Source organism: Parasteatoda tepidariorum, chromosome 1, assembly GCF_043381705.1.
Source record: "Parasteatoda tepidariorum isolate YZ-2023 chromosome 1, CAS_Ptep_4.0, whole genome shotgun sequence".
NCBI classification, from domain to species: Eukaryota; Metazoa; Arthropoda; class Arachnida; order Araneae; family Theridiidae; genus Parasteatoda; species Parasteatoda tepidariorum.
Genome location: NC_092204.1, coordinates 56,771,868 through 56,798,679, shown reverse-complemented (window position 1 = coordinate 56,798,679; position 26,812 = coordinate 56,771,868). Strand labels below are relative to the sequence as shown.

At 27.6% G+C, this 26,812-nt stretch overlaps 1 protein-coding gene across 4 annotated transcripts in view; it reads right to left on the bottom strand.

Moving 5' to 3' along the window:
• The window catches only part of LOC107442006 (ADP-ribosylhydrolase ARH3), a 35,771-nt gene extending 9,886 nt beyond the window's left edge, over nucleotides 1–25,885 (bottom strand). For 3 of the 4 annotated variants that reach the window (XM_016055440.2, XM_071180567.1, XM_071180568.1), the window contains exons 1-3: nucleotides 6,708–7,088; nucleotides 4,102–4,207; nucleotides 765–975 (exon numbers count right to left, since the gene is read on the bottom strand). In XM_016055440.2, coding sequence (XP_015910926.1) covers nucleotides 765–975; nucleotides 4,102–4,207; nucleotides 6,708–6,969 — 579 coding nt within the window. In that variant the 5' untranslated portion in view covers nucleotides 6,970–7,088. Of the gene's footprint in view, nucleotides 1–764; nucleotides 976–4,101; nucleotides 4,208–6,707; nucleotides 7,089–25,727 lie in introns of those variants that run through there. The other variant, XM_071180563.1, reaches the window with a different exon arrangement.
• Nucleotides 25,886–26,812: the final 927 nt, after the last annotated feature.

The following is a 26,812-nucleotide window of genomic DNA, read 5'->3' as shown; positions in this document are numbered from 1 at the left end:
TCCTATTCAATTTTGTCGAAAGAAATGTCAGAAATATACGGAAAAGTAATTACTTCAATAAAATAATATTTAAAAACTTTAATACTTTAAAAGTAATATTTTAATTTATGTGCCTCTTCTCTACAAAATAAATAAATAAATAATAAGTAAATGTGTAGCTGCCATATACTGACCAAGAGTTAAATAAACACGCGTTTATGAACTTATTAAAATTTTTCGCTCTTCCCATTTTTAAATTTACTATGCATTGCAATGTAAATTTTTTAAGTTTTGAGAATTTTTTTGCATATGTTTTCGATTGTTGTATGTTTTAAATTGCAAATTTTTAGAAAGTTTAAATTTTTAGTGTTTGACACGAAATTTCTGCAATTTCACAAAACAATCAGGCTTTTTTTCACATATTATTTGAATGTGACTGCAATGTGTAGTGTTACGAACAATCCTAACAAATATAATTTTTAGGGGTGCATTTAGTGAAAGGTTACCAAAACTTAGCACAAAAAGGACATACTTTCCGTATTAAATTATGTTAAATAAATAAATAATTAATGATATTAAAGAAAATAAATAATATTTAATGTTCCTTAATAAGACTTTATTTTTAACAAGATGTTACATCTCTTCCATAATACATTCTTATAAATAAAATGCTTTAAATGATAATAGAACCAAAATTAAATAATTTTATACATTAAATAGTTTAAATAATGCAAAATCACAGGAAAAAAGTTATACTTTTAAAAAAAGTATAGAAAAAGAATTACTTTTATAAACTCCTCTTCTTTATCATGAGCAAATAAAGCAATGGGAGCAACTCTCATAGCAGCACCATTACCAGCAGAACCTGTTCCACTAAACGATGTTTTAGCAGGAAGAAAGACGTCTTCAAATTCTGATTCTTGCAAATTTTTAAATATTCTGGCAGCGTTCATGCCATATCTTCGGCTCGGATTTTCAAAAAACTCATTCACAAATCTAGATAATAAGGAGGAAAATATATTTATTTTCTTTGCAGAGAAAGTATTTGTCAAATTCAAATTATCTTTCTATATTTTGAATAAAGCAAATCATAAGCGCCACCGCTACTGTTTTAGTTGTTCAACTTAATATTAAATTTTGTTTTCATGCATAAAATAAAATTTAAGACTTACAAATTTAAAATTACGAAGCTGTTTAAAAAGATTTACAGGTTGTACGATGGCAAAAAAATATTTAACATTCGAAAGTTAGTTCGAGAACTATTAACTGTTACACTTCCAAGAAAAAAATTCTATGTTTGCCGATCTACTGCCCACTGAAATTCAACTTTTATCGTGCTGAAAATTCCATTTTCAACTATCAACTATAAGCGATTTTTTTTTAGTGTTCTTGTTTTAAATAATGCTTATCTATCCATTGTTGCGGAAGAATTTATTTATCTTGAAAGTTTCATTTTATAAGCTCGAGCTCTCGATATATATATATATATATATATATATATATATATATATATATATATATATATATATATATATATATATATATATATATATATATATATATATATATATATATATATATATATATATATATATATATATATATATATATATATATATATATATATATATATATATATATATATATATATATATATATATATATATATATATATATATATATATATATATATATATATATATATATATATATATATATATATATATATATATATATATATATATATATATATATATATATATATATATATATATATATATATATATATATATATATATATATATATATATATATATATATATATATATATATATATATATATATATATATATATATATATATATATATATATATATATATATATATATATATATATATATATATATATATATATATATATATATATATATATATATATATATATATATATATATATATATATATATATATATATATATATATATATATATATATATATATATATATATATATATATATATATATATATATATATATATATATATATATATATATATATATATATATATATATATATATATATNTTTTTCTTCATATGTCTATAATTTTTCTTTGTTTTATTCTACATTTTGAACTTATATATATATATTTATATATAAAAGATAATTAATGAATAAATTACAAGAATAAATAAAGTAAAAAAATAAGAGGAAGTGATTGGAATCTGCCAGAGATAAAGATATGAATCCTAACGTTTATATCGAAATATATGAAAAATATAAAGGTCTAAACCGTTTCCAATTTGAACTTTGATACAATATAAAATTATTGTTAGAATGTTAACAAGTATTATTACTTATCATTTATAACGTCTTATTGTGTCATATTTCCTGCATTTCAAAATTTAAATATTTTTTTTCCAAGTACAATTTAATTTTCGAATCTAAGTATTCGTTCATTTCCTCACGCTTAACATATTAACAAAATCTTCCTACATAAAAGTATAATAATTATATTTTTGTGAACAAAATAATCTTTTCTTTTTTAAGATAAAAAAGAAAGAAAAATGAAAGGCAATCTCGGGGATTAGTGATCGGAGCGTGGAGGGGATAGAGCCTCAGATTAATTTAAATTATAGAAATAAGTTCGTGTAAAAAGTTTAAAGCTGAAGATCAAAATCTTAACACCAGTGGGAAATACACATCTGAATTAATTTTAAACACTTCGTAGCCTAGTAAGCAACCATACAGGTTAAAAAAAGTTATTTTTGTGTTATTAAGTGGTAAAAGCATTTAAAACACTGTGAACTGTCGTCTCTAACAAGATAGGCTGAATCAGCAAATGCATTAAAAAAGTACTTTATCATTAAGTAGGATCATTATCATCATTATTAAGGATTTTCATGTTGCTGATTATAAAATATCGTAATATCAGTGAAACAAAAATAGATATATTAGAAAGGTATAAGTACGTATTATCATCAGAGATGATGGTGTTTTTTATAATATTGAAACTACTGCCTTATTTGAAGAACAACGAAAAAATAGATTTTGTTCATTTTTCTCAAAAATGGCGATTGAATCGCCATTTTAGGCATCTCGAGCATTACCAAGTTCTGACAAATCAGTAACATGTAAAATGACCTTGTACGAGAGTTATTACACAGTGAAGATGGTCATGTTGAGAGGAAAAACAGTTTATGTCCACGCTCAGACAAAAATAAAAATTACGTATTATCATTAAAAGTACGTATTATCATCAGAGATGATGGTGTTTTTCATAATATTGAAACCACTGCCTTATTTAAAGAACAACGAAAAAATAGATTTTGTTCATTTTTCTCAAAAATGGTGATTGAATCGCCATTTTAGGCATCTCGAGCATTACCAAGTTCTGACAAATCAGTAACATGTAAAATGACCTTGTACGAGAGTTATTACACAGTGAAGATGGCCATGTTGGGAGGAAAAACAGCTTATATCCACGCTCAGATAAAAATAAAAATGAAAAGTACAGTGAAGTAGATGAGGAGAATAGTAGTGAGGAAATATAGATAATGGAGGAATTTTACGAAAATAAAGGTTCTTGTCTCCCTCCCCCCGATTTTCAAATGTTTTTTTCAATTCTATAATTGTAAATTTTGTTTTGAAATTTTTAGGGAATGTAAATAAATGCTTGTGAAATATATATATGTGTACGTATATCTTTCTATTTTAACGATTTCCATCGAATTCTTGCTCCTAAAAATTCTCAAAAGCAAAAAAAATATTTTTCCCCATGACATTTTACATCCGCTTAATGCTAATTTGAATTCCTATGTGGAAAAAATTCTTCTTAATATCTTGTTTTATAGAACTTTTGCTAAAACAAAATGAATTCCTTCGGAAAAATGCAATGCAAATTTAATGTAAAACGATTCTTTTCTATTTAATGCATAATTATTTACCTCTTACTTTTAAAAATAAAATTAAAATTGTTTTATTTAGACTTTTAGTCAACTATCAATACAAACGTATTTATTAGTAGTTATTCTCAGGTATCATGACTCTATTTTTTAGAGTAATATTTTAGAATATATTTTTTATGTTATTTTCAAAAAGCGATAAATAAAAGAAATCATACTTTTCAGCCAAATCTGCAGGACAGATTTCTTTATTTTCAATAAGCGATTGGGCAACTGATATTGTCATTGCAGTATCATCTGTATACGGAAGAATTGGTTCTGATTCTGTAAATTACAAAGAAAAACAATTTTCAAAACTTTTAAAATGAAATTCGTATGAAAAATAATATGTTTAGTGCTTAAAATATATAAATAAATAAACGGGCCTGCGTGAATAACTTTTGATCGAAATCTAATGAATAATGATCTAATAATCTTAACTTTCTAGGATTCATTCTTAATTATTGAAGGGGGTAAACTCAAATATGGTAATTAATTAGTGCTACCGATATTTTATGTCACTGAATCAGACCCCAAAACGTATTTTTTTAAATAAACATTCTTTTTTTATGATGAATTCGGATTTCTGACCTCCAAATTATAAGGGGTAGCCGCAATCGGAAAAATTTTGTTACCAAATTTTGGTTAGGATAGGGATTTAAAGTATTGACCCCCTAATGTAAATTCTACTTTTGCGTATTTCGCCATGTCTCGAGAACTTATTAAGCGAACTTAAGATTTTTTACATACGATTATAAAATTCAAAGATAATTTTATGCAAAAAACTATTTTAGTAATGAAATTTTAAAAATACATTTTTTAAAAATTTCAATTTCTCATTAATTAATCAACCAATTTTGTACTTTACCGATCGTTAATATCTTTTAAAATACTGTATATTTCACAATCCAAACATTCTTCTATTGTTATAAAATAAAATAATAAATATTTATTAAAAGTCATATTTTGCACGAAATTATCTTTGTATAAGTGAATTTTATAATTTTGAGTAAAATTTTTTCCATTCGTTTAAAAAGTTCCCGAGATATGGCTAAATACGCAGAGAATAAAGTTAACATAAGGGGTTAAAACTTTGGGGTAGTGATACTGATAAAATAACTAATCTCACGCACCGGCGGTAAATAAACACAAAAAATACATTAAATTTGGAGTACATATTGAGTTGAACTTTTTTATTTTGAATGTTAATAATTGGAAACTTATTAGAAATATTAATTCAAAATTAGTTCCTTTTTAAAATTTAGTTTTCATATAAGCATTCGCCACCTCGCAAATGCGATAAAATCGTAAATTTGGTGAATAAAATTGTGTCTTAGCGAAAATTTTTACCACCAGATAGAAATATAAATATTTAACTCCATTCTCAAAATTATGTCAAAATAAAGTTTTCTAAACAAATCAGTATTTTTTTATTAGATTACAGTAATTTTCGGTATATGCAGCCTGATAAGCAATTAGAATTGGGTCCAAATAATATAAGCCTAAAACAAACTACTGTGAAATAGTTTTCTATGGGAAAAAATTAATCGTAAAAAAACTGTTAAGATTTGCATTTGGCGAAGATTTGCATTGCGTTCTCGAAAATTGGAGAATACTTTTGATATTTGGCTAATTTACTGGCTAAGAATTTGAAATCCTTAGAGCGAGGGCCATGCATCTAGATCAGGGGTTTCCAACTGGCGGCCCGCATCCGGCCCTCGAAGTCTTTTTTTGTGGCCGCGAACTAAAATATATTGGTTTTCATTTTTTTGCGGACAATTTTCGTAAAAAATCTTTAAGGGTTTTAAATACTTTTCTCGTTAAAATAAAAAAAAAAACTATTTTTTTTGTTTCTTTGAAATTTACCATACCAACAGTGCAAAAAAATTTATTTCTCAGGTTTTGCATCCAAGAAAATATTTATTCAAATACAAAAATAATCGTATATGTTGCTCTTTTTCATTTTTTTTTGTATTTAGTGAATATAATTTAGCATGTGCGAATCAGAAATTTTCTCGAAGAAATTCTCCGATTTAACTTTTGGAAACCACTCATTTTGGACGAAATTATTTACATTTGTAAATTTTAAAGCCCATAAAAGAGGGAATGAATATCATGTTTTATCTAAATTCCTTGAATTGAATATCGCATGAGCGGAAAAGAAAAAAAATTAATTTCAGATGCTCGAGAATTTCTTTGTTGTAGCTATAATTCCTAATAAGTCGAAAAAAAATGTTAATTTATCACAGAATTAAATTTAAAAAAAAAATCTTGTCATTAAGTTTCTGATTAAGAGAAGATTCAAAATGATACGTAACAAGCATTATTTGTAACGCTTTTTATTTTGTTTTTTTAATATTAAAATACTTTGATAAAAATCTGACAGCAATATTTAATATTCCTTCAAACATAAAACAGTCCTATATAAAATTTTGATAAAATTGTGGCCCGCCATTTGACTGGTGTTTTCAATTGCGGCCCCGGCCTCATGTAAGTTGGAAACCCCTGATCTAGATTTACCAAAATAAAAATAAGGATACGATGTAGTCTACAAATAAATAATGTTTTTTTTTAATATTAATACATTACACAGTTGAAAAACTTTTTTCATTGAGTTTAAAAATCTAATTACCATCTGAGGTGCAATAAGGTCACATTTCTCACGATATATACACATAAAAAATTATGCAATTTTATTACATTTCGCATGTCCTGTCTATTAAGTAGAATAACAAGGATAGATATTGCATGGTTTATTGAGCGGTATATTAAGATAAACGCCTACCTTCTAGAATATCAAAGAAAAATCCTTCTAGCATGCTCTGAGGAATGTTGTGATGACCTTCAAAATAACCACCAAGGCAATCCCCAGCTAAGGCGCCGACCAAGCAGCCTTTAAATTTAGCACCAAGATCTGTAGTTGCTGACATTAAAGCCATTTTTTTTCTAATTATGATCAAACATGAACAACTTTTGTATAAAGAGTTTGATGCTTGTAAATTTTGAAACCGGATATTGTGTGAGGATATTGAAACAGGATATCTCATAGAAAAGTGAGTTTTTCTGCTTTCACCGGAAGGTTTATACTATTCAAAATTTCGGTTGTACATGGTAAAGGATATCCAAATGAAAGATAAAGCAAGAAAGAATTAAATGACGAGTAAATAAAAAAAAAAAATAAAAAAACTTAACACTAAGTGAAATGAAAATTATTTGTTCTTTTATTTCAGCTGTAAAGTTCTTATCGTACTAGATAAGGCGAAACGATCTAATCAACAAATAAAATCGTGATATTATAATTACCGTCATTATTTCCTTGCTATTTATCATTGCGTGCATTTGCATAAGAAATTATTAATCTTTTTAGACTTCTGTGATATGTATGTATTTATTTTTTAAAAAGCAGCTTCACGAAAAAGTTTGTTATTTCAATATTTATGGTATTGCCATCGCTTGATTTTGGGATTTAAAGGCTCGAATGCGAGATCGTTCTCTGTTTTCGAAAAAATGTCGAAAACAAATTTTAGAATTTTATAACTGAAAAACGAAAGAGAAATTCGAAGTAAAAACCAAGTTCTTTTATCTTCATACATGTTGGTGACTACAAAAATGGTAATTTTATTGCTATTAGCTTTTTCTTTATGTCGAAAAATTTGAAGAAACGTAACGGAAGAAAAATAAAGTTTTTAGTTATTCTACGAGTAATTCAAAATTTAAATTAAAGGCAATTAGACAGGTATTAGAATAAGTAGCTGTAAAAATTAATATTTCTCATGTTGATAGTCAGCGCTAAACTAAATTACAAGAAAAAAAGGAGAATCAATTTTAATACTAATAACACAAAAATCCATGTCTATATCAATAACATTTTCATATTAGATTTTTTTCTTAAAAAATATTTTTCTAAAGACGGGCGAAATCCCATAATTTTTCAGCCAATAGGTTTGCATTATGAGGTAGATTTTCTAAAATAGCCGCAGTAGCAAATGTTTTTTTTCTTTTTTTTAATATTCGATAATTAAAAAAAATTATATTGCTTTGCCAGTCATGTAGGTTAAAACTCAGTTTCTTAAAATAATTTATTTGGTGACTGAGAAACTGCAAATGATTAGATATAAATAATGGCTAAGTAAAAGTATCGTTTTTCTCTCTGAGCCGACAGTCTATGTTTACAGATTTTTAAAATACTTCACTTGAATTTTTGGATTTCGGTTGAATTCTTCGCTGTTTAGTTAAGTAGAAACGTTGGAGAAGGAGTGACAGACTCATTTTTTTATAATGAACTTCTTATAACTTTATAATAAACATCATATAATTGAATTCTTATAATGAACTTCTTCCTTTCTTATAACAGAACTTCTTATCTTCTTCTATCATTTGCACTTAGTCTGCCATCTACGAGGCGTTTTCGAAAAGTAAGGATACAATGCGACATACTCACTTGAAAAATTCCATTCATATTATAAGTTACTTACTGGTACATGCCTTATTTGCATAACAAATGCTTTGACAATGGTGACAACATAATTGCCACCATTGTCAAAGCATTTGTTAAGTATGGATATAAATTTTACTTTGCTGCCTGTTGTCAGAACCACTCCCGTTATGATTTCATCATAGTCCTGAAAGTTTCACCCTGCAAGATGTTTTTTTTCAGGTAAAGGAATAAATGAAAGTGTACAAGGTTCGGGCTGTATGGCAGATGATCTGAACTTTTCTGCTTGAAACTTTTGAGTAGTGCTTTGGTTTGAAGCACACAGCGCTTCATATACGTCATGTGGTACCACGCACCATACCAATCCCAAAAGCAGAAAGTGCCTAAAACTGTGACGTACGTCACCGAACAAACGAAGTCCTGCAGAACAATTTGTATCGTGAATAAGTAACAGCGTTTTCCTGCGAACCCTCGATCACCTGCCTCCGGTAATCTTGAAGAACAATCCCCAACCCTAATCTCATACATTCTTCTGTAGATCATAATGACCTGAAGGTTCAAAAGCTTCCCCTCATAATCTTAGAACATTTCCTCCCACCTCATTCTTCACCCATACCTTTTTAGATAAATTTTCTTATGTTTCAAATTTTTGACTTAAAAATATAAACCACTTTACTCGTTTTGTTTACTTGTTAATTTCAGAGATTTTCAATTTCATAAAGTTTATGACTTTTATATTTTCCATTCCCATTTCAAAAGTAATTTGTGAATCGTGGGGACCCACGATTGACAGAATTGTTTCTAAAAGACCAAATGTTTTCGATGGAGATGAAGAGGTTGTTGGAACAACAGAACAGCGAATGTTTGTGTTTGCAAATGGTGCACCATTTGGGCACTTGTCCATTCGAAAGATTTTTAAGGCAGCCCTTATTTTAATGTTCGGACCTTCATATCATAGGCATTTAATTAATAATTCATCATCATTAACAAAATTTTGTACTTCAAAAGTGATTGAAAAAGTAACAAATCAAGAATGTTTACCTTGGTTTAAAAAAGAATGTAGTGTATCTGTGTATGAATATTGTATTTTAATAAATGAAAATACATTATTTTAACATAAAGTTGACTTTTTTTCACTGTGAAAGACTTGCAGAATATTTGTATAAATTAATAAGTCCTGTTGCAGAACATTTTAAAATATTCTGCTTAATGGGCCAAAGATATAGAACTCCTTCCCCAGATATAGAACTTAGCTGTCTGTTGTAAGAACTACTCCAGTTATGATTTCATCATAGATCTGAAAGTTTTACCCCTCAAGGTGTTTCTTTTTCAGGTAAAGGAATAAGTGAAAGTGTACAAGGCTCGGGCTGTATGGCGGAGGATCTAAACTTTTCGACTTGAAACCTTTGAGTAGTGCTTTGGTTTAAAGCGCTGTGTGAAGACGAGCGTTGTCGTACAATAAGCAAACTTCGCCCGTCAGCAAGCTCCTACGTTTGTTTTGAATTTTATGCATTTTGTATACTTTTTTCATAACCTTTTTCTAACGTAACCTTTTTTCATGAAGAAAAAGTATTACGAAATGTATTATTTTACATTTAGCGGGATTCTGAATTGACGCAGAGATTACAAAGATTTGCTGCTCTAACAAGACTTACCCTAAAAATGACAAATAAACTCAAAGAAAAAGTGAAACGTCTAAAGTTACGGTCAGTGCTGCCAATGGTCTCACAGAATCTTTTCTTTTGCTGCTATCGTTGAGATAGCTTTACTTTCCAAAAACACCTCTTATTACAAAATCCCTTCGTTATTTCACGTATTCGTTAAAATACTAAATTATAGCATAATAATAACAAAAGGAATAAGTTAAGACTAATATGATCAGTTTATATACTTTAATTCATTATTTATTTATTTAGTGTTTCACTTACCGATGTTTTATTTGTTATGGCTTCATAAATGAATTTAGAAATATATTTGACACATTATCCTTAAGAATGATTTATAATGATTGTTTTACTCATTCTATATTATAACTGATAAACATTACTTTCTAATGAAACCATTTGGTTATTGAAAATTTTATTATCACGTTAAAATTTAGATGATAATCAACAGATTCAATATTTGTTGAAGGTAAACTGATTAATAAATTAATTTTAATCATATGGAGGCCGCTTTAAATATTGATTTAGCAGTCGTTGAAGTAATTAGCACGGATCGTTGCTTTTACGAGTTATTTTAGATCTTTATCATGTGAATGAATTTCGGGCATAAGAAACTTTTGATTTTTCCCGTATTTTCAGTGGCATATTTTCGTTTTACTTTTAATTATAGAAATTATTTTAAGATATTTAAGTTAAGATTTTAAGATACTGTTAAAGTTTTTCATATTAAAAAAAATTACAGATTAATTACATTAAATGCGTCATGAAATATTAAAATTTTTAAAGGAATTTTAATAAATGTGTTCTGTTATGTATTGTCTGCCCTATTTCATGTGCTTGTTTAGTTTATAAGGCACACACATGCTTTAAAATGTCGTTTTTTCAAAATAATTCTTTTTTGAAATAATTTAAGAAAGTAAAATTGTATGATTCAATTGTTTTATTAGATGATTAAAATAGACACAGATACAAATAGTTTTTCTTAGATTTTAAATATATTTATAATCTAAAAAACCCCTAAAGTTAAAAATTATTAATTATTGTTATTAATGGGGTATATATATATAAACACAAATTAATATTGAAAACATGAATAAAAAACTAAATTGAAGAGAAACAAGAATGGGAAAAGCAATAGTCGTTATCAAGACACATCTATTGCTACATGAGATATTTCTGAGCAAAGAACAATTATCCTAAGATAAAAATTATTCTTTATATGTGTCGATATCGCAAAAAAAACTTATTGTTGTAAAAAATCATGAAATAAAAGAAAAATGTAAGAAGAAATCAAACTTACCGGCGTGAATCAAAATGCGGCTTAGGTTTCAAAAGTACAATAATAAAACAGTTAACAAAACTTGATAAGATGTAAAATATTTGAAGTTGTGCTTAAAGCTTGAATCGAATAAAATAAAATTAAAAAATATATATTTGATCGAAGAAGAAGAAAAAAATTTTTTAAAGTAAAATATTAGTGCTGCCATCTATGAGAAACAATTAGTAAAAAGGTAATAAAATTGAAATAATAATAAAAATGTTTAACGGATTGAATAAATTAGCAGTCTTAAAAAAATAAAAAAAAAAAAAAAATAAATAAATAAAAAAATATAAAAATAAAAATAAAAAATTTAAAAAAATTAAAAAAATCATTAATAGGGAAATTAATTTAAAAGTCAGTCTGTCAGGATAGAAAGCCGTTTATAGACTTATCCTTCATTCATAAAATCTAACATAATTTTACAGAATACACATATCCATCTTTCATAGGGTGACTTATTTAAAAATCAGAGCCTGCATACAGGAATAGAAAACCGTTTATAGGTTTTATTCTTCATTCATACAACCTTACATAATTTTAAAGTATACACGTATCACCTGCATTCATTTGGGGTGGTTCTTTACGAACCAGAGCCCATTCCACTTATACAAAAATAAAAATAATTAAATAAATAAATAAATAAATAAACTGTTTATTATACTGGACAATTAAAAAAATAAATTTTAAGAGGCTACAAAAATTAAAAAGTAACTAAAAAATATTTAACTAATCCAGTATAAAAGGTCATACATCCAAACTATTCCGTCCAGTGGCTTTAGGAACAGCTTATCATAGTTAGTTCCTACCTTAAAAAAATCAGAGCTCATTCTAAAAGCAGAAAAATTAAATAAAAATTAAAAATTAATGTACCAAGTTTTTTAAGATACTTTTAAAATAGAATTTATGAAGTGAACTAGGAAAATGGCTATTAATTAAATCTTTTTTATATTTATCAGTATCTACTAGTTACTATATATATATATATATAGTAATTACAATTTTATTTTAAATTTTATTTTAAATTTTACAATTTTATTTTAAATTTTACTCCATCAATGACTTGAAAAGTACAGAATTGGCATATATGACATTGAAGTCAACGTTATCGTTATTGATGTTTATTAAGCGCAATATTTCATTCGGAAGCTTAGCTTTTTTTATGAAAAGGANTTTATTTCAAATTTTACTCCATCATTGACTTGAAAAGTACAGAATTGGCATATATGACATTGAAGTCAACGTTATCGTTATTGATGTTTATTAAGCGCAATATTTCATTCGGAAGCTTAGCTTTTTTTATGAAAAGGAATTTTATTTTATAGATAGTAAAAACTTCAAAGTTTTTTCTAATAGTTTCAAGCTAATTTTTTTGAATTTTATACTTCTTAAGTAAAAAGTTATTTATTTCGATTGATTTTGGTTTTTATCGCAATTTTTAGCTGTTCCCTGTATTTCAACCCTCGGCGACGGAGATGGTTGTTGTTAAATATTTAATTAATGCATAATAGCCGTTAAGGGTGATGCAGTTTGATTGATTAATCACCAGGCAGCGGAAGAGAAGGGATCGAGGTTAGTTTAACATCTCGAAATTCAATGCTAACATTTCCACTATTGCATAAAATATACCTTGTTGGCTGAATGCTAAGAGGATAAAACCAAACAACGAAATTAATAGAATTTTCATGCCTGAAATATTAATTTCAAAAGTAATATAAGCGTTCGAAAAGATTTAAAAAAAAAACACATTAAAATTCGAAGCTGATTGGATACTTTGAGAAAGCTGTTTTGGATAGTGTTTTTAAATGAATTGTGTTCAATACAATGTTTATTTATGTTTATTACAATGTATACTTTGTCTATCTCCGACATTGAACAGCTGATCCAATTTTGAGTTTACGACTACCAATGGTCAACTTCGTGGACTTGCAATTTTAAAATCCAATGTAGAAGACCAGGATACATGATTGAGAGAAATTTTCCATTTATGAAGGACTTTTTGATGAAACAAATTCTCATTTTTGTTACATGGAAAGGAAAACCGCGAAACGGCAAGGTGACTCTAGCCCATGATCCGTCTACCACTGAGGATATTTTACGTCAGTATTGTGGTCGGTGCGACAGTGGACGTCAGCCCGGTTGTCGGTTGTGATGTGTGAAGCGTTCGCCCTTCATTGAAAGGCGAGCTCTCTACCCCCTGATCCACCACGGCTCTAAATACAATGTTTACAATGTTCCTTGTACTGCCTTAATGTAAGAAAAAAATGTTCTGCAACTGATCGTGAATTTCTTAGAGGATGTAAATAGTAAACTAGCGAAGTTAAATATAAATGTCTAGTACCAAAAATTCTCGAATTTGGCTATTTTTTTATATGTTACAAGGGAAATACACGTCTGTAAAGTTCCTATTGAAACGAAACCAAGCCTAAATTCACGAGCATGGTTGAAATCATAGGAAATTTGCCGCCATTGTGTTAAGATGAGTTTTTTCAAAGTTTTAGCTGTTTTTAGAATTGAGATTAAAAAAAATGAGAAACCGGAAAATTATAGGTGATTGAAACGTTAAGCATCAATTTCTAGTTCTAAGAAGAATAAGGCAACTTGTACACTTCTAAACCATTCCGTTTTTCTTTAATTGATCTTTCGAATCACTATCATTAAATTTTGGGCCTCCTGGTTAGTCTTATTAGATTGGCTAATATTTTGAAATAGTTAAACTATCTTTATTTTATCTATAAATTCAATTTTTTTAAAAAATAGCTTTAAAATTAATTTTATGGTTGTTACAAAAAGAAAAATTATGCTGAGATTAATAATATGATTACTATAAAAATAATAATACTAAGAAAAACTTATACCATTCCTTCCACAAAAGTAATTTTCTGTTACCAAATAACAAAGGATCAAAATAAATATAAAGTAATTTTAAACAATATTTCTATTTTTAAATCAAAACAAATATAATTTATAAATCCAGAAACAATCTTTTCCGTCGACTGGGCAAACAATAATTGAGACGCATCCCGTTTATAACAGTTGTTTTCTTTGAACATTTGATTGCTGACCTTTTTCGGTGTTCAAATCTCTTGGGACAACAATATTTATGTCGATTGTTTCCTTTTTCTCTTTTAATCGCTCTTTTGGGTTATCTGAGCCCTTGGTAATTTCATTATTGCCTCAGATCACACCACCATTTTTTTCATGGCGGATGAAACTGTCCTATATTAATCACACCGTCTCAGCAATTTGAAGAAATCGCACCCTATTTATAACTATACGTCAGTTTGTAACACCCTTTTGGTATTAGGAAAGCAATTCAACTGATTTTTTTCTTTCAATACTAGGATTAGAAAAGTACAAAATCTAATGTTTTGAGCTAAGAATTAAATATTTTTCAGTAGTACGTTGTTATGTTATTGTTTTAATTCTAAAAGGTTGCTTTTAGACCTAATGAGTTTATTAATTATAATTAAAAAAACGTTCAAACAATAATCGTCATATGAAATTTAGTTATTTTTTTTAATGGAATATAAGTTAATGTTTCAATTTATACACCAAAAATATAGTATCTTATGTAGCACTAATCCTTCCAAATAAGTTAATGACTTTTAAACTGACAAAATACTTAAAAAAGAGTGAAACACAAAATACTGAGCAAGTACTGAAATTTTCCCAATCTAAGGAGTTAGAAAACAACAATTTGGTTTATGTATTCATTTTAGTATTAAAACTGACTATTTCTAGACAAACTAATATGCTTACTTTTCTAACAGGATAAGTATAAGAAGAGACGAGCATTTTTTCATGTTTAGAAATTAAACGCACTTTCTTAAGATTTTTAAATTTAAACGTACGTTTTTTTTCCAAAAATAAACAGAAAATTGAGAAAAAAAAGTCATTACAACAAACATTACAAGAGAAGGCTTGTCTTTATTTGGTTTTACTTAAGAAACTATACAGTTTTATTCTCAAACAGTTTCACAATAAGTTACACAATAAGTTTCGTATCATCCAATAAGTTTCAAACAGTAAAATACAAACAGTTTCACAATAAGTTTCTTATCATTTATTAATTTAAAAAAAAAAACTCCTGTTTAGCTAACAATTAGAAAATATTGCCATTTAAAATTAATAATAAAAGTTGTCAAGTTAAATGAGTAATTTTTTTTCAAATATCTATGCTTTAAATAAAACTTATAACACATTTTTCAGCACAGAGAAATGAAAATTTAAAATTAACATCAGCTGGGATGAGAATTTGTCGTTCTCTCCACTCTGAGTGGGATGCCTTAACAGACTTTAAAATTAGCTACAATTCTCATCAACAGATGATGCTGATGATCGAAGCTATAAACAATGTTTTCCTATACCTGTCATTCCACTTTAACTGAAATATTTGTAACAGCGTGTGCTATTTTCGACTTAAAACGCTGTTGTTACAAATGTTGGTAACCTTTTGTAGTTCTCCTCAGTTATTAGCGGTAAATAAATGTTGTTTTATTTAAAAAAACATTTAAAAAAAAATTTAACAATTTTTTTTAGCGAATCAAAAGATCAAATCTCTCAATTAACAAATTATATGAGATGCATGTCTTATGAATATACTAAACAAAATAATTCTATAATTTTTCACATTTCTTAAAATTTGAAAAAAAGATTATCTAGATTACGTAATTTAAACGTTTGTTCACTATTACGAAACATCATTTTTAAAAAAAGACAGGCCATTTCTAAATAGATTAAAATTGGTGACTCAGTTATTTTAGTGTAAATTATCTTTTAAATTGTATCAATCTTTGTACCCGAGTTATATAAAAAAAATGGGTAGGAAATCATCTCAATGCTGATATTTCGATTCAATGTGATAGCTAAGATAAGAAAATTTTGATTTAATATCAAAGCAAATATGACGCCACTTTTTCATTGCTTCAAAATATTAAAACAAATTATATTTAAATACGCAATTGAAAAAAATGTATAAAAATAAGGGAAATGGATGAATGAATCTTGGAACCTTAGTTCGTAAATATTTAATAGAGTTCTTATGTTTTCTATCTTATTGAAAGCAATCCTCATAAAGAAGCATTCCTAAAGGAAAACACACAAATGAAACTGACACAAAACAGGTCACTCCAGCTTGAAAATAAGGTATATACGATCTGAAGATGCTTTGTGTTCTACGCTTAGCCAATAAGCGTTGAAGTTTATTGTCAGGAAATAACCACATCGAAATTGAAGAAACAGACGACCAAAGCTCGTTGAATTGTTCAATTGAAAAGGTGAATACCAACGATTTGAAAGTTCCCCATTAAAGTGGGCCGTCTTTGTGATAGGTTTCGAATATATAGACGCGGCGACAGAAGAGATTGCCGCCGAAGCGGATGCATAATTGAAATGCTAAATAGAAGCTAATGGAAGATCATGAATTTCCCCTTTAAACAACGTGGACGAATGGGGAACGGGGAATCGCTCAGGGAGTAGCAACTAACTGCCTCAGAATTCAGTAACCTATTTGTCTTCTTCATTGTTGATCATGGTACGGATAATTTGTAAAGTTTGTAAGACTTCTCAAGAATTTAGAATTTAAAGAGGAAAGTTTGTGTTTAAAACGGAAGCAGAAGATTTTCCGTGGAAGGATTTTTGTCGAATGATAGAAAAATTGTGAAGAATAATTTAAATAATTCTACAAAATAAATTAAACCGAGATTTAACACATGATTAAATACCTTCGCTTTTCATTTTGTTGTCATTTTTAAATGCTGTTTGTGCAAATCTTAACTACAGTAGCGAACGTATTTGTTTAATCACACATACATTTTGGAACACTAACGTTTATTGGGGGCAATATTTATACATTTGCTTCTTAATTAATTAGCTCTCCAATTTCATTAGCTTTTAATCAGGATTTCATAGTTTTCGACAGTATCTTCATTTCTATACAATAGGTACTTTAATCAATGAACAGATAAGGCTTTTTTTTCGTACTTTAATCCATTTTACTGAGTCTTTGATCATAGGCATATTTTTTTTGTTGGGATAAAGATCCAGAAAGCTTCCGGGTCACTCTAAAAAAGCCCCTTAGTTTTTAGCAAAATATTACCTCATTTGCTTAAAAATTTTTTGATTTAAAAATAATGCAATAGTAATTTTTTTATTGAATTTTAAGACATCAGATTAACTTAAATTAAAAAATTTCTGTAGAAAAAACAGTCGGCGTTGTGATCATAATGCGATTCGGATTATTCGCAAGTTTATGTGTAAGAAAATGGCAATTTGTTGCAGAAATATTTCATAAAGATGTAGGTAAATGATTTAAAAAAATTGAAAAATTATTTTAAGTATGGCAAATAAGTCTAAAGATCTTCCTTAATTTTTTTCCCGTTAAAATAATAGCATGGTTTCAATTATAACATATGGACATTTATTAAAATAAATAACTTTTTCTAAAAATCTTTATCTAGTAATTAGTTAATCATTTTCTAGATCTGTCATTTGTTAATGATATTATCAAGTAATCATCTGGCTGAAACTTTATATTTTATTTGTAAGCATTTAGATTTTTTTCCCTAGTATAACTTTGGTTTAGTTAACAGCATGAATGTCCAAATTTGGCCCTTTTGAAATTTTTCATGGCAGTATTTGAACTTACTGCTGTGTGCATTAAATTTAATCTTACTTGTGTACAGAGTTTAAAGTTTAGATCTATGGTTTGCTCTCACCTCTTGAGAAACTGCCCTTTCCTAAAGTTGAAAAATCCAAAGATTTACCCTTGATTTAATCAATACTCTCATTACTGTATATTTTAGATTAAGTTTTTTTTAAAAAATAGCTCTACCTTTTTTTTTCTCCAAAAAGTAGCTTTAAAAAGCGTTTTTTTAAGTAAACATATATATTGTAAAATTTAGATAACATAATAGATAATTGTACAACAATTGTAATAATTGAATAAAAACTTATTTAATGCATATAAGAAGGATTTTTCAATGAAAAATTTGTTTTTATACAATTTTCATTTTAGATAAGCTTTCAAAAAGGCCAAAAATCAAGAATCAAAACAAAAATAAATAAAGGTGTTTTTTTTTTGCAATTTTGATTCTTATAAGTTTTGAATTAGTCTAATAATTGAGGACCCCAGATACGTTATCTACAATTTGTTATCTATTTCCCAGAAAATAAACGTGAAAAAAAAATTTGTCGAACAGAAAACTGTAAAAATAGATTTTTTTTTTATCGAATTATAGTATGAAAATTCGCTAATGAAAATTTAAGAAAGTATGCTCATATTAAATCTGTTTAAATACGTAATACACTGATGTATCTTACTCAAATAAAAAAATAAAAATAAAAAAAACAAGAAATGTTTTTTGCAGTGGATTAATAAGTTAGAAGTATGCCATTTTGAGTTTCTCTTTTGAAAAAATGAATAAAGATCGTTTGCTCAAAGACAATATTATTACTTAAGATAATACATAAAAACAAATTCCTCGTAATTTTACTATTTTTAGATTTTTCTGTTTTGAGATATTCTTGGAGATCGATTAGAATCTGTATAATTAATTTACTAGATACTAATTTCATTTTTGCTCGAAAAACTGTATTAATTGAATACTGTTGAATTATTTCAAGGCACACGGTATTTTAGACAGTAGATATTTTAGTTATGGAACAATTTGTTTATTGCTTTAATTCTGAATGTTTGTTGAAAGTTTAGCCATATCGTGATTTCCACATACGAAGCGAAAAAGGACTAAAATAAATAATTTAAAAGCATAGTAAAATGCTAAATTTAATATTTAGAAATTTTAAATTTAATTTTAATGAATTAAGCATTTGATTTTAGTCGAAATACATTTAATGTCTGACCCTTCAAAATTATGCTATACTATAAAAAATAATCCCAAAACGTTTCTGAATATATATGAGGCAGCTACGGTGAATATGATTTTCAAAATCGCTTCTGAATATTTTGAAAACCTTTAAAACTGAATTGGCGCCAATGCAATTCCATTTCCTACTTTTGAAAATAAAAGAAATGTTTTTCAATTGATCGGAAACATGCTATTAAATGAAGTTTTCTCAGATTTTCGGAGACATTTTTATAGAGTCAAAATCAATTTCTGAAACTTTTTACAGTGTGGGAGTTTAAAAAAATTAATAAGCAGGGGAATGCAGAAGGGAATCACAATTCTGTTATGAATCTTCAACACATTTAATTTTATCACTTTATAATTGAAACGCTATAACGCTAACATGAACTAGATTCTAAATCCAGTTACTAAGTTATATTTAAATAAAAGCAAAAACATCTAAGAAGTAATATTTTAACCTAAAGGTTTATATGAGAATTTTTTTATTGTTTGTTTTATGACCGTGATACTCATGTATTTTACTTTCAAAATGAAGCTACGACGCTCTAAGCTTGTTTGTTTTTTAATTAAATGGTTTTTGGATATTAAATTGCAGACTGCAGCAATATTATCTTTAATTTAAAACTCAAATGGTTCATTGATAAGTGTAATTAAATACAATCGAAATAAAAAGCATACATGAGCTTGCATTAAAAGCTGATAATAATGAGAGCTGTTGTTCTTAGAATAATAAAGAAGTTAATTTTAAAATTAATATTTTTTTATAAAGAATATTTGTGACTGTATTGCCGTAGTTTAAAAATTGAAAAATATATATTATTGAAAGAAATATTTGTCACGACAATAAAAGCTGCTGGAGAAATTGATTTTTATACGAAGTTGAACTATAAAGTAATTTATTTACTTTAAACTAAAAAGATTTGAGGCAAAAAAAACTCATTTGCTTCAAAGAAAATGCCTTTAAAAATAATGAAAAATCGATTACGCAACTTAAAGATATCATTATTGTTTTTCATTGTCCTTTTACTATCAACAAGAATGAAATATAATACAAAATTCTTAGTTATTTTATTGGTTTCAATGAGCCTCTTAAGAAAGTTTTACAGAGTCAATTAAAACTTTCTATTTCCCACTTAGTTAAAATTTCACAGATTTGAAATTTTGAGGGATATGGTTTTGATTTGAAAAGTTTTTTTCATTAAAATCAGAGATGGAAAGTTTTTTCCGCAATAAAAAATAATTGCAGAAAAACTATAGAGGAAGCAAATATGTTTAACCAAGAAAAAGAAATTATCAAATAAAATATTAAACAATTTTTTTAAGTAGTTTATAATTGTAAACTAGTGTAAATATCAGTATTACTTTCCAAGCAATCATTTTATGATAATTAAAAATAACAGTTAAGAAGAAAAATAAATCTTATGAATTTTTTAAGAAATTAAAATATTTGTAGTTCTTTAATATTTTATGTAAACGAGTATAGTGAAACCTTATTTTATAATATTTATAATAATAATTATTTATAATAATAATTATTTACGATAATAATTATTTATAATAATAATTATTTATAATAATAATTATTCATANAATTATAATATAATAATTAATTATAATATAATAGTAATTTTATAACATAAATCACAGTTAAAATATCATAATTAAATTTTATTAATGCTACGAAATGACAAATTACAATCTAAACATATGCACTATTACAAATGCCATATTAAATTCACAATTACGAATAACATTCTAATTTTTATAATCAAATGCTATTAAGTATGATTAATGTTAAGTATGAAAGAGGAGTCAAACTGACTCTTAAATAATATGGTATATGGATTTTAAAATTCTGTATAAAACTTAAATAATATGAGAGTAGTTATTTCTCAAAAGAGTTGATGTGAAATACTTCTAACTTTTTGGTACTATAAAGCTCAATTTGTTTAAATTTATGCTGTTCTTATATTTATTGCTACATTATTGTAACGGTTACTTTTAGTTTCTTCCATTCCGTTCAGTTTTTTCCATTTTGTCTAGTTTCTTCCATTATCCCGCAAGAAATAAATTTCCGGACAAAACGTCATTACCAATTAAAATAAATGCAAAGATGGAGGCATTGACATATTTGGTAAATTTTTTGAATATGTTTGTGAAAACTACCTTATGATAAAAAAATAAATAAATAAAAAATAAAAAACCTAATAAAACTTTCAAAATTAGATTTTATAGCAAACCAATTTGCATTGCACGCATTAAATCTTGAGTTAAGAAACAAAAATTAGTATTTACGGAAACCGCTATTAAATATGCATTACTAAATCGTTACATTTTAAAAAATTAATATTGCTTAATTTGAAAAAACTAACTTTTTTAATAGGCTAAGATTGGATCTATGCTAGCACTCTTAACAGTATAAAATAAAACAAAAGACAAAGTCTGATAATAACAATTTTTTTTAATTCAAAATTATTGCATAAAACTAACGAAATATATACTGAAACAGCAGAATTTCGGAGATAGTCAAGCATTAAAATGCAGTCAAAGCGACGCCATTCTTGCATTCTTACTTTTAAATGCGGAATCTTTCGCTCGTTGTATTCTCTGTAGAAACATTCACCGAAGATTATCCAGATTTTCCTAGTCCAGGAAAAGTGAGTTTATATTCCTCTCGAGCAGATTGGGATCGGGAGAGGTGAAAATGCAATCTACTTAGCGTTAATTACGGCCATATTTCGCGGTGTGTGGATTAAATTTCTGTCGTATATTGGTGAGGGGAATCCGTAAGAGGATACTATCTTGAGGTTTCGGTTATCGAGTTATTTACATAAATTAGATTTCAGCAGTACTTGAGCTTTTATGACGCGAAGACTTGTAACACTCCTGGTTTTCTTAAGATTAGATGGTTCAAGATTTGTCAGATCGAAATAGAAAGGGCGCAAGTGTTTAAAAAAAGTAATTGGTTTTGTTCTCCTATTTTTGATAAACAAAGCAAAATTACATAAAGGTTTTAAAGCATTGTATTCCTTAAAGTTTATTTTATACATTTTGAGAGAAAAGTTTAATTTTATTAAATTGCAGGATTGCAAGTTTTGATGTTTTCCTTAATTATGTTTAAAAGAGATATGGAAATTTCTTTATGAAATTTTCCAGTTGGTTTATAAGTTAATGAAATACCAGAAGATCATAGCATTTCTTTTTTCATCAGACAGCAGTTCCATAGCAAGAACTAATAGTATTTAGCAAATAATTGACTGATAATTTGTGGATAAAATTCTGTATTAACTTATTTAATGCAAAAGCAGGACTCTAAAAAAATGGTTAATGAATGAATTTGTTTAGAGTAACTTTTGTAATCAGAAAGAAGTATTAAATTGAACGACGTTTTCGTTCAAGTTGAATAGTGCCATATAATTAAGCGTAGGATGAAACCACTAGTACGATATTTTAATTCGGCACTTTAGTTAACTCAGACATTTGGCCAACCCATTGAAGAGTATCTGTAATTAATGGTGCAAGATGATATTATTTCAAGGCAAACGTGCTACAAGGCACACCAAAAGGATTTTTTTTTTGCATTTTAACAACATCGTTAAACTTCCAAACCAATTTTGGGTTTACGACTATCAAACTTCAACTCCGTAGCCTTGTAATTTTGAATTCAATCCAGAAGACAAGGGAACTCCTAGATCAAGTATAGGGTGTAATTCGCCTTCGTGGAGGGCTTTTGGATAGATTTTACCTACATTTGCGTTACACAGATAGGAAAATCACGAAACCTCCCATGGTTAGCACGACGTCAAGGGGACTCTAGCCCACGTTTCGTCTACCACTGAGGATATTTTAAGTCATCACTGTGGTTGGTGCGAGCCGGGTGAGGAATTCGTATGGACCAGCCATCGCTGGGATTTGAACCCGGTTTACCTCATTGGAAGGTGAATGCTCTATCCCCTAAGCCACCACGGCTCCACCATAAGGATTGAGAATTGCATATCTAGCCACAACCGGTACAGAACTGAATAAAACTACTGCGCATCTCTAGGTTCAACACATTGAGCCTTGGTTTCTATTAGTGGAGGAGTATCTCACAACAGTCGTATATTACGAGACTGTGGTGTCTGCAATGACTCTCTTGGTAATGCTGGTATGTGCTTCTACTACAATCAGCAACTGCAAAACGGGTGCTACCGTTTCTGGTAACACCCGTGTCCATCGGTGTATGCATAGTGTCTGAAGATTCAAACGAACTTTATGATACTTTTTTCAGCTGGGAGTTACTATGTAATTATCAAACCTTCCGTAAAAGAATTGAGGAATTATCTTGAACCACAGTACCGTGTAATTACGAATAACATAAAGTAATATGGTTGAATTTATCATTTAAATTAATGCATCTGTTTTGACAATTATTATGACATCAATGAATAAAATAGTTAATAAAAAAACTTAGGTTTGCTTCTTACGCTAAAGTTTAAAGAAACAGAAAATTCGAGTAAAATATTGCTACGTTTAAAAAAAAAGAAATGGAATGAATGGCAAGAGTGATTATTTTAATTTGAATTAAATAAAATTTAAGGTTGTTCTTGTTGTTAATGGAAATGATTCCAAAAACCAGTATTTTACGATTGCATAAGAAATTATAAATTTCGCGACGTTCCACCGACAATTGTGTTACGATTTTTATGCGAAACTATGTGTTGTTTTATTGTTTTTGTGTTTTGCATTATTTTTTAGCAAGGCAGTTGAGTAATTATCCTCTGCAGTTCCTGCAGTTTGGAATTTCAGCTATTGCTGTAAAACCATTTTTGCAGCAGAAAAAGTGTTGATAAATAGAAAACTTTTTTTGTTGTTCTTTAAATATTATAATTTATAAAAATTAAATTGCATAATTTACAAAATATTATAATTTACTAAAGTGGAAAAATAATTGTTGATTAATATTGTAATAATTGAAAAATTTGAAAGTAACTTTTTCAGATTCCGGGTTTTGCAAAATAACACTGACACATTATCCTAAATTCGAGTTGTGTCCAAATTAAATATCAAAGAAGGGCTTGTGAACTTTGAATACGCATGAACAGTTTATCATAAGTCGAATTGAATATTGATATGACTGTTAGTCGTGTCATGACATAGATCTAGTGATATTATATTTTGCAGATTATGAAAGTTGAGAAGTGTTATTTTAGAGCTTTTATAGAGAAGTTTATTTTTTTATTTTATTATTTTTTTAAAAATTTGTCAGTGTTGTTTCATGAGTGTATTTTTTTTAAAACTGAAAATATGAAAGATTTTAAAAATATTTACTCCTTAAAATATTCAAAAGGTAGAGAGTGTCAAAATCACTAATAAAAATATTAATTTAAAGTGAAAGGCGTCGCTCATTTTTAAAATTCATTGTGATTTAGCTCGTTCTCATTAGAAGCAAAAAAATAGCTTTTTCGGTTTTGTTTGTGTCAAAAATAATAGGAATTTTTGAAAATTGAACTTAAATTTCCTTGTTTTTTTCATTCTATTATTTACGATTTCATTACTTCTTCAATTTTTATCTCCTCCGTTTTTTTTCGATGATAAACAAATTCTATTTCCTATTGCAGTGTTTCCCAAACTTATGACTTTTGCGTACCCTTTCTAAATTTTTCGTAATGCTGCGTACCACTAATAAAAAAAAATGAATATATTTTTTACTTTGTTTTTAAATATAAAATTTTGAAATTTTCGTTTGTTGCAAGATATTTCGCATAAAAACGCGTACGCGTACCACTATTTAGGAAGCACTGTCCTATTGGAACAATGTTTACATTTATTCTTAAAAAAAATGACTCAATTGAGAAAAACAACTCCACTGTTATGTTACCTCTAATTCGTAACTTTTCAATAAATGTTTGTTTATTTATTAACCTTTGAGCATGCACAATTTTTAAAATGAGAAAGGTATTTAATAAAATTTTAGCGTTGTCTTGTCAGTTAAAAAAAACCTATCCCAAACCAAACGTGAAATATCTGAGAATTCGTCAAATTTGTGCATAATTTGGCAAAAAAGTTTAAAAAGTTGCTCTTTGTCAGAATTCATTTCATACTTGAAGTACAATTCGTAAAATGCTTATAAAAAAAAAATTTGGTCAGTTTTATTGATCTACTTGTATTACATAAATCCTAGAACTTATCGTAATTTTGAAAATATACCTTTGACTCTAATCCATGGGATCTACCAGGTATCATTTGAAGGGAAGAAAGATAAAAACAAAAGTAACGAAAACGAGCGACCCTTTCGAACTAAGACTTCGAAATCACCGTCTCTTTTCCTTTGATAGTTTTAGTTGTAGTTTTTGTTACAGTTTCTCGAACTTCAGAAAAAAAGGGGGGATAGCACGTTTCTTGAAAGCAGCAGCACCAACAGAACGGAAATGGCCTAATTGTACTCCCCCAAAACGTGCTTTCCCCAGTACACATTCTCAAGAATGAAAAGTACGACATAGGAAAACAAAAAAAAGAAAAGAAAAAGAAATGTTCTTACTCGTTTGGAATAACAAACGTTTCTCCAGGACATGATAGCGACACTTCCCTCTTACGACAGGACCTCCCAGCTGTCGCGACAGCTCGTTGACCGAAGAGTCAAACAATGATACGACATCCATTTTTGTTCACGTTGTTAGAGAGATGTCGAAAGGTGAGTAACAAATCGGCTCAAATCAACTATTTTAGTGCACGGTGTTCCATAATCTCCACCCTTCATGCATATTTTATGAATATCTGTCAAAAAAGATGTAAAAAAGTATGAGCATCATGGATCGTAAATAAATATTTATAGGAGAGAAAGAACAAGATCATTACTGAAAACTGTCGAATTGCTAGTGAGGACGGCGCAAGGAAAAATGTCACAACCAGTTTGATTGCCTAATGAAACTTAGAGGTGTTTCTACTAATTACCTTTCAACTCTCCTCTGTTTTTTTTCCAGCAATCAAAGAGGTTTCGATGTTTTCCGTCCCGTTTTTCTTAAGTCTGATTTATTAGATTTATAAAGCGTCTTTGCCCTTTCCTTGCTTAATTACTGATTTGGAAACCCAATGAATAAAAAATTCGGATTTTTATTACTTTTTTTCTCTCCAAACATCTAGAATATCTTCTTAATGACTTCTTATTTGTTTTGAGATACAAAAATAAATGTATGCTTTGCGTTTTACTATATTTCTTTATAAATTTTCGTTACTTGTACACACTTTACAAAATGCAAATTTATATAGTTTTATTAGAATATTTAACAACACGTATGGGTACACAATGTGTACACAGACGAGACACTGTATCTACGGATGAGATGACAATACAAATAACTGAAATAACCTAAGTGGATAATATTTAAGTAGAGTAACCGCAATTGAATAAAAAAAACTTCTTTGCAGAAAAATGTCAAAAAAATGCTTAAAAGAATACATGAAGCGACAGAAGAGCATATTTGTTATGTAGTGTATTATGACTTAAATCCTTTTTACTAAAAGACTAAAATTTAAAGCAGTGATGTTTTTATTAAACTTTTAGAAATAAGTACAGATTTTTTTTTTATCCGTCTTGGGATAGAATAGAATACATAAACATTCATT